Genomic DNA, 10,000 nt, shown 5'->3' with positions numbered 1-10,000 from the left:
AAAGACAAAAGGAAAGATGATTTGGTGTCGTTGCTTAAGAAAAACACTCGCAACGATTTTAGAAAGACAAAAGGAAAGATAATATGGTGTCGTTGCTTTAGAAAATAAATCACAATGATTTTAGAAGACAAAAGGAAAGATGATATGGTGTCGTTGCTTAAGAAAATCAATCACAACGATTTTAGAAAGACAAAAGGAAAGATGATATGGTGTCGTCGCTTTAGAAAATCAATCACAAATGATTTTAGGAAGACAAAAGGAAAGATGGTATGGTGTCAAGTTGCTTTAGAAAATCTATCACAACGATTTTAGAAAGACAAAAGGAAAGATGATATGGTGTCGTTACTTAAGAAAATCAATCACGACGATTTTAGAAAGACAAAAGGAAACATGATATGGTGTCGTTGCTTAAGAAAAACAATCACAACGAATTTTGAAAGACAAAAGGAAAGATGATATGGTGTCAATTTGTGTAAGAAAATCAATCACGACGTTATTAGAAAGACAAAAGGAAAGATGATATGGTGTCAAGTTGCTTAAGAAAATCAATCACGACGATTTTAGAAAGACAAAAGGAAAGATGATATGTTGTCATTGATTTAGAAAATCAATCACGACGATATTAGAAAGACAAAAGGAAAGATGATATGGTGTCGCTGATTTAGGAAATCAATCACGACGATTTTATAAAGAAAAAAGGAAACTTGATATGGTGTCGTTGCTTTAGAAAATCAATCACGACGATTTTAGGGAGGCAAAAAGAAAGCTGTCATTCTGTCAAGGTACTTTTGAAAATCGGTCGATGATTGTAGAAAGGAAAAAAAGAAAGCTCGCTTTGTGTTGTTCACGACTGAAACCATGTAGGACGAGAATGTAGAATGATTTTTTCCCAAGTGTTCGAGTAGGGTGACTAATCAGGGTGGGAAAATTTAATTCTTAAGCTAGAATCTACTAAACATAAATGTCAGGCTTCAGAAATTCTTTAAAATTCCGTCAGACCGTAGCAGGTTTATAAATATTATGATGAACTGACTATAAGATAGTTATACACACATATATATATATATATCATATATATATATATATATATATATATATATATATATATATATATATATATATATATATATATATATATATATATATATATATATATATATATATATATATTGTATATATTATATATATATATATATATATATATATATATATATATATATATATATATATATATATATATATATATATATATATATATATATATATATATATATATATATATATATATATATACATATATATATACAAATATATATATTATAATATATCAGGGTCATAGCGATATAATACATATATATAATAATATATATATATATATATATATATCAATTATATAATAAATATATTTACAAAGTTCGATTATAACGTTCAGGTCATGACATGAAAATGAAATCCCGGTCTTTATTAGGTACGTGAAATTCTTTATTAGAAATTGGGAATATAACGAGGTATTTTGGACGTCCCTGAAACGAAGCGATAATTTGATTGTTAAACAAACATCGGACACCTGTTGCCCTAGTGAACTTTTATAACTTTGTTGTTATTTCTGACTTTGTCGTCTATGTAAAATTTTTATGTTATGTGTGATCAAAATTTTCTAAACTGATAACCTTCGTTACTTTCTTGTTATTCCAAGTGAAATCCGTGTCAACAGATTGATTCTTCACACAAACAGAAAACTATTACGATAAAAAAATAACCACTAGAACCCTAATACAATACTCATGTACACGTATTGCACTTAAGTACACGTTGTACATTGTCTATGAACTTAATCTCATTTGAAGGTTTTAAATAAAAAAATACTAAAAATATCATTCTAATTTTGTTATAAACATTAAAATGCATATCCAGTTCTTAAACTAATAAAGACTATTATCGAAATGTATTAGAAATCTTGATGCACTGAGGAGAATCGATACTTTATCGTCTGGATTTCATTCTGTATCAAAACAAGGAGATAATCCAATCATTCCAAGTATCTCCTGTTATAACGAATATTATATATATATATATATATATATATATATATATATATATATATATATATATATATATATATATATATATATATATATATATATATATATATATATATATATATACATATATATATATATATATATATATATATATATATATATATATATATATATATATATATATATATATATATATATATATATATATATATATATATATATATATAGTACATTTCTCTACGACGTGACGCCTTAAAATTCAAACATCTTTGTTATTACTGAAACTGATTTCCAGGCAATGAAATTACGCTCTGCACAAATTAAGAATATTAATCCATCTACTGCAAAGGAATCATACCAAAATAAATTCAGCACTAGAAAGAATCCTTTTCACTTTCTGAAGCGTGGCAATGGCGGAGGGATGGTATTAAAATGCGATTATATTTATAGATAAATTGTTTATCAATTTTGTAACAAATAAAGAGACATAGAAACAAGAAGAGAGGAAAACTCGAGATTTTTATCACTGAAAAGGGTAAGAGACCGATGTTGAATAATTACTTCTCTTTCCAACTAAATAATTATGCATAATTAAAAAAAAATGGACGAAAAATGGGATACGGTTAAATAAGCACAAGTCTATTATTATTATTATTATTATTATTATTATTATTATTATTATTATTATTATTATTATTATTATTATTATTATTATTATTCAAAAATGAACCCTACTCATATATAACAAGACCACAGTGGCAATTGACTTAAAATTCAAGCTTTCAAAGAATTATTATTATTATTATTATTATTATTATTATTATTATTATTATTATTATTATTATTATTATTATTATTCAGAAAATGAGCCCTATTCATATATAACAAGCCTCGAGTGGCAAATGATTAAAATTCAAGCTTTCAAAGAATCATTATTATTATTATTATTATTATTATTATTATTATTATTATTATTATTATTATTATTATTATTATTATTATTATTATTATTATTATTATTATTCAGAAAATGAACCTTATTTATATTTAACAAGCCAAACAGAGGCCACTGACTTGAAATTCAAACTTTCAAATAATTATTATTATTATTATTATTATTATTATTATTATTATTATTATTATTATTATTATTATTATTATTATTAAAAAAATGAACCCTATTCATATGTAACAAGCTCCACAGAGGCTATTAACTTGAAATTCAAGTTACAAATTATTATTATTATTATTATTATTATTATTATTATTATTATTATTATTATTATTATTATTATTATTATTATTATTCAGGAAATGAACCCTGTTCTAATGTAACAAGCTCATAGACGCAATTAACTTGAAATTCAAGCTTTCAAAGAATTATTATTATTATTATTATTATTATTATTATTATTATTATTATTATTATTATTATTATTATTTTATTATTGGTTATTATTAAGATTTAGAAGATAACCCTCTATTTATATGAAAGAAGCATACAGGGTCACTGACTTGAAATTCAAGCTCCAAGCTTTGAAAGAGGCTAAAGAACATAAAAGGAAACACAGAAAGAAGAAATCAGTGTTTGGAAAAGAAAAAAAGATAAATCAGCACATTGATATAAACAGATAAAAATATAAATAAATTAGCAAAACACGAGGTGAATTGTTATAGGGTAGTAATACATTGCATCTTTGCTTGAACGCTTGAAGTTCTGATTGCACGATACTCAGGAAAGAGCGCCACACTCCAACGGTGTGAGGAACAAAAGACCTCTGGAACTTAGAAGTTCGACAGCGTGGAACATTTATTGCATATTGCTGCTGCTGTCCAGCAAATCTGGTTGCTGTCTGCGGTCAAAGAGGGTCAGGGATCAGTTTTAAAGCGAAAGTTCTCTGTTAAATTATAACTTATGAAAAAGTTGACAACAAGAGACCTTCCGTCGATTGATCCAAGTCGTAACTGCTAATGTTAGGAGAAAAAAATCAAAGAATCATGATTTGGAAATTAAACGAAGAAATTCTCCTTCATTGTCAGGATTCCCTAAGAGGAGATACAAATTTGTATTATGGAATAGCATCTGCTTTGATTGCTATGCAAGTCAGCTACTCAGTTACCCTAGTGGCCTCACTGTGACTCATTACCATTCGCGCCAAACTTCTTAGGTCCGTTTCAAAATATATAGATAAAAATTAAACGAGAATCATGATAAACATATTTTGGAATTTTACAATGCCACTTAGAAAATTATCTTTACTCATTCAAGTCCTTTTTAATATAAGTCTTAAGTCAGCTCTTTTCATCCAAGCTTACATCCGGTATGAGTGTGTGACAAGGATGTTCCTTACCCATGACTGAGTTGTTGACAAAAATAAAGTAACAAAACATCTTAGCAAAATTGACATGAATAGGATTCAGCATTAATCATTATAGTATTTCATGTTTTTCTGGGATACTATTTTGCCTACAAAACTGAAAGAGTTGTTTCTCCTTATCAAAAAGCTGTTAGGAGATTGCTTGATGGTTTTACAAAGGCAAAAAGAAAGACCGCCTGGTGTGAAGTTTCTCTAGAAAGTCTATCTCGACGATTTAGAAAGGCGAAAAAAAAAATGGCCTGGTGTGAAGTTTCTCATTTTTATGTTTGCGATTTTATACTTGTTATATTTATTTCTATTCCTCATTTGTTACTTTGTATGTCGACTTCCTTATTTTTTCATGTCCGTACTGTTTATTTTTCATTTGTATTTAAGCATTTTTGTTTTTTGCTTATGTCTTATTTGTGTTATCCTTAGTTCAGTTTGTTACTTTTAAACGTTTCAGTTCATTAAATAATAGTTGTATTGTTATTGTTAGTATATTTTGGTACATACTTATTTTATTTAAGAGTTTTGTTATAATTAAATCTTATTTTACATATGTCTTCTTTGTTATTATTCTTAGTTAATTTTGGTACTGATATTTTTTGAGTTCATTGAATAACAGTTATTGTTCAATTATATGTTATTTTGCATATGACATTGTGGTACTTATGTTTTAATCATTTTCCTTGAATGTAAGTTGATTTTCAACTATATATTTTTTTGCATATGTCTTATTTGTGTTATTATTCTTACTTCATTTTACTTTGAAGGTTTTTAGTACATTGAATAAAAGTTATTTTTCAGTTATATGTTTATTATTTATACTAATACTGATATATACATAATATACAATAATATTGAAACATACATATAATACCTATACATTGACAAATACACAAAATATGTGTTTACATTAATACTAATACAATGACACGTAAAAAATATATATAAAAATATATATATCTGTTTATACATTACTAGTACATTAATATATTATATATAAAAATATAAATATATATATATAATATATATATATATATATATATATATATATATATATATATATATATATATATATATATATATATATATATATATATATATATTCATTTATATAGACAACTAGAGGTTCTCCAGGAAGCTGCTGGTTGGCAGAGAAATGTTAAGATCCCTGGGTGTGGACGTCACCCAGGTGCAGACAGTTGCACGTGCAGCACCGCCACCTATTGCACTGTGAGGTTGATAGGTTGGGTCATGCCACCACTAGGTGTAGCAAGTAGCACGTATGTTGCAGTCGTAGCAGGAGGGGGAACTGAGGCCACAGGCGGAGCGTCCCAAAGGGCTTCTACTTGGGTGTGGGGTATAAGCTGGTTTGGGGGCCTCATGATGCCCTCTTTGGTTGCCCTCACAAAGCGCTGTATGGCGGAGAGGAACTCCACCTTCAGTGCCATCCTGAGCTTGGGCCCCACATCCACACAGTTGTAGGCAAGCTTGTCCAGAGCATTCCACCATTACATCAACTTAGGGTCAGCCACAGGTTTTATGACACCCTCTTGCCTTTCCTGAGCTGACTCAGCTTGTTGCAGCAACACTAACGAACAGGGGACTAGTGTGCCAGTGCCAGCAGGATCAGAAGGGGCAGGATCAACAAAGGCAGGACATTGGGCAGGAGGGTTGGTGCAAACAGCTGCAGCAGACTGTAAAGAGGTGAAACATGTATGAGAAAATGTAAATAAATGTACTGTGAATGACAAGGTTGTGGTTTCATTAATTAAATAAACTATGTAATAAAGTTTCAGTCACTAATTTACTAAACAAAGAAACAATAAAGTAAGACATACCATCAGAAGTCAAAACACCTTGGGCTTCCTTTGTCGGATGATGTGAGGCTTGAGGAAGTGGACGACGTTCAGTATCCACCTCTCACAGTCCGTCAGTTGTCTGCTGCCCCCTGACCACTTTTTTCCACTGTGAGGCGTCCAAAGCGGGTACTGAGGGAGGTAAACCAGGTCTGGAGGTCAGTGCCTGACACAGGAGTATTAAGTGACCTCCCTTCTCCTCAAATGCCCCGCACACCTTTGCCTTGTCCTTGTATGCAGTCATGTCCTTATTGTATATGAATTCTGCCTCCCGCTCCAACCACTCCCCCACCAGCCTCTCATTTGTGTCTGAGAGGATGACAGAGGGTTTTTCTTGCAGCATGTCTTTGTTTCATCAGTCCCAGGGCCGGTGTCGTCAGCAGCTTCCTCGTTGACGTCGTCATCGACGTTGTCTTCATCCAGGGCGATGTCCTCATCGTTGAATAGGCTATTGTATCTGGCCATGTCCACCTCGTCAGCCTCTTCGAGGTGTATCACCACATCTTCCTCCTCCGTAGTGCCTGCAGGGGTGCTGTAGCAGGTGGTCTCTTTGTACAGGCCGTCTCAGCTCCTGACTGGGATGTTGGAGGTTTGTAAGTCCCATTCTGCTGTCTTTTGGTGTTTTCCTTGGGCACTGTAGTCTGCAGGTCTACTAACGAAGGTGCTGGTGGGGCTGAGAGAAGGTGTTGCTGCTGCGTGTTTGGGAGAGGAACTGGAAGCCTCATACATGCTGCACATCGTTTTCATACACCCAACACAGCGCTGCCTCTTTGTCTCAGGTACCAGGAGAGCGGTGCTGTTGCCATGTATGATCCTGCACCACATGAGGACCCACGCGGTGCTTGGTGGGAACAGGCGAGCAGCGTGGTACCACACATCACTGTCCCGCAGGCACGCCACCCACGCTACATACCGCACCACGCTGTGAATGTGGAACCACACAAAATGATGGTTGACATGAGCAGATATGTATCTTTTGAACATATCGAAAGGTACGTGGCTTCCCACGCATGCTGGGCTGGTGCGTAGCGACCTCCCTGACTCCACCCCCGCATGCCCACAATCTTAAATACCATTACAGGACATTTTCGTAGTACTAAAGTAAGCTGTTCCCAACTTCTAATTTCCGTGAATGCGTGGCATGCATGACTTGATACGTGAATGTGTGGAGCTGGGTCTTGGCCAGAAGCTAAAAGCAGGAAGTACCCTTAACTGATGTATCATACGCCGTGTTTATGGCCAATTCCTCTGTAAACAGCCCATTCACCCACTGGTTCACATTCCTCCCAATAACATATCGAAGCAAATTCACTGACCTCTCTGTTATGAGATGCCTCTACACTTTTGCTGACAGTCGATAGGCCATGCCAGTGAAATGTTTAATTTCTCAACCTTTGTCTGTTATCACACTCGTGGACGAGTGCCCTAATTATGAATGAATACAAAGCTTGAGCCTGGTATGAGTATGCCACGTGAATGCATCCACAGATTTTTTGGATGCAGTTGCTAGCCTCATGCCCATGCGTCACATATGGGAGGTTTTGCGTTAATGTCGCCTGACAGTCGTTACTGGTCACCCCTCCAGTCATTAGCAGAATGATAGTGAATGGGAAACAATTTGTGGTGTATAAAATTATGAATGCACAACATTCCAAGTGAAATTTATCTTTGAGATTATACATTAATCAGGAAGGGTAATAAAATATCTCCAGTTGGAAGCAGGTATAAAGCCAATTAAGTTTTATTTACTCAGGTATAAAGCCAATCAAGTATAAACATAATCAAGTTATTTAAACACATAAATAAAGAAATGTCACAAATTGTCTTAGAAATACCATGATTACATAAATGAGACCACTTAATTGCTATAATAGGGCATTTGGTCTGTGTATTCCTTTGTAATTGCTATATTCTTTTTCTTGATAAATTTGTTTTGCTAAATAAGCAACAATGAATTAGAGAATTTATGTAATGCATGCGTGGATTGCATGCATACAATTTCCCTAAGAAATTGTTACATTCCTTTTGTATATATTTCATCAATCTGGCTAATTTCGGTGTTCACGAATATTGTTGCTGCAACGCCATGTTGATATTAAATAAACTTTAAAATGATCATTGTGCAACAGTGAAACTGTGACACTCCATTCCTATAGCAGGTGATAGATTAAAGAAAATGGAAGGTGGGAATAAACTCAAGTTTCAGAACTGTCACACATTCATTATTAACAGATGATTGAAAGCATTGTATTTCTGAGATACGTGTTCCGTTAATAATAATAATAATAATATAATAATAATAATAATAATAATAAATAATAATAATAATAATAATAATAATAATAATAATAATAATTTCTACGATTTTCAGTTCTTCGTAAAGGAAGAGCAATAGATGTTCCTAAAATAATAATAATAATAATAATAATAATAATAATAATAATAATAATAATAATAATAATAATAATAATAATAATAATAATTTTCTACATCTTTCAGTTCTACGTGAAGGAAGTTCAATGTGCCAGTGAAGAAAAACATAACAGTAAAAAACAATTATACCAAGGAAGCTTCTTTTCCTTTTATTTATATCCTGATGTTGTTGGTGCTGCTGTTCCTACTTGTCTTTTTCTGTTGGCATTGGGTCAACAGAATACACCACTGCTATATTGATGACTTCTGAAAATGAGAAAAAGGTAAAACGATATCACATGAGCACCTAAAACCAAATGATATTAACTATTATCCACTTCTCTCTCCCTCTTTGTCTCTCTGATTGTTTGTGTGGGTGATTTTTATTTACATGCAGGTACACAAAAACACACGTACACACACATATATATATATATATATATATATATATATATATATATATATATATATATATATATATATATATATATATACACACACATTCACACACACTCTCACACACACACACACACACACACACACACACATATATATATATATATATATATATATATATATATATATATATATATATATATATATATATATATATATATATATATATATATATATACAGGTATGTAGGTATTATTGAATCCAGACCTGTAATTTCCCTACTTGAATCATTTCTTTTTTTATTCTTCCACTAAAATCCATTGAAATTCAGAATTGCATTTTGACCAATGATTTATCTCGTTTTTATGGTAATTGCAATAAAACATCTTTGGAATGGAATATATAATTTAGGCCAAAGGCCACGCTTGAGGACCTATGAGATCATTCAGAGCTGAGAGTAAAAATTAGAGGTTTAACAGGAGGAAAACCTCGCAGTTGCATTACTAAGCAATTGCTAGGAGAGGGTGGAAAACAAGATGGAAGAAAGTTAACATGAACGAAGTTGCGATAGAAAGTGGTTGCAGCTAGGCGCAAAACAGATGCTGTAAAGAGTCTCAATTAACGCCCCTACGGGGCACTGTGTTAGGTGCTCTGACGGCACTACCCTCTCGCGGGGTGTAATCATCTTTGGAGCCTGAAGTTGTTGAAGGAGTTGGGCAGGAAAGTAGGCCGAGGCCAAAGCGACTGCCTGGGGAAGAAAAGGCAGAGAACAACGATAGTGAAGGAAAGATGATTCTTAAGAGGGCATTTTGAACAGGTTGGCGTACTTACTCCCTTGGTAACAGCATCTGGAATTGTGGTCAGGGCAGCACAAGAAGCTGGTAGAGAGGTATCCTACTGGACACAGCAAGTACAATTGAAGCCTTGG

At 32.3% G+C, this 10,000-nt stretch overlaps 3 protein-coding genes across 3 annotated transcripts in view; 2 read left to right on the top strand and 1 right to left on the bottom strand.

Moving 5' to 3' along the window:
• The window catches only part of LOC136844887 (uncharacterized), a 239,130-nt gene that overhangs the window by 44,441 nt on the left and 184,689 nt on the right, over nucleotides 1-10,000 (top strand). The window lies entirely within an intron of this gene.
• The window catches only part of LOC136844882 (uncharacterized), a 96,779-nt gene that overhangs the window by 58,619 nt on the left and 28,160 nt on the right, over nucleotides 1-10,000 (top strand). The gene's annotated exons all lie outside the window — the stretch shown is intronic.
• Nucleotides 8,603-10,000, bottom strand: part of LOC136849669 (uncharacterized) — a 3,562-nt gene continuing 2,164 nt past the window's right edge. Inside the window, exons 4-5 of the mRNA XM_067123000.1 lie at nucleotides 9,904-10,000; nucleotides 8,603-8,943 (exon numbers count right to left, since the gene is read on the bottom strand). The exon at nucleotides 9,904-10,000 is cut by the window's right edge and continues 108 nt beyond it. Of these exons, the coding sequence (XP_066979101.1) occupies nucleotides 9,967-10,000 (34 nt within the window). The 3' untranslated portion in view covers nucleotides 8,603-8,943; nucleotides 9,904-9,966. The remainder of the gene's footprint in view (nucleotides 8,944-9,903) is intronic.

Source organism: Macrobrachium rosenbergii, chromosome 2, assembly GCF_040412425.1.
Source record: "Macrobrachium rosenbergii isolate ZJJX-2024 chromosome 2, ASM4041242v1, whole genome shotgun sequence".
Lineage (NCBI taxonomy): Eukaryota > Metazoa > Arthropoda > Malacostraca > Decapoda > Palaemonidae > Macrobrachium > Macrobrachium rosenbergii.
Note: the sequence above shows the minus strand (reverse complement) of the source record. Positions and strands in the feature narration are given on the sequence as shown.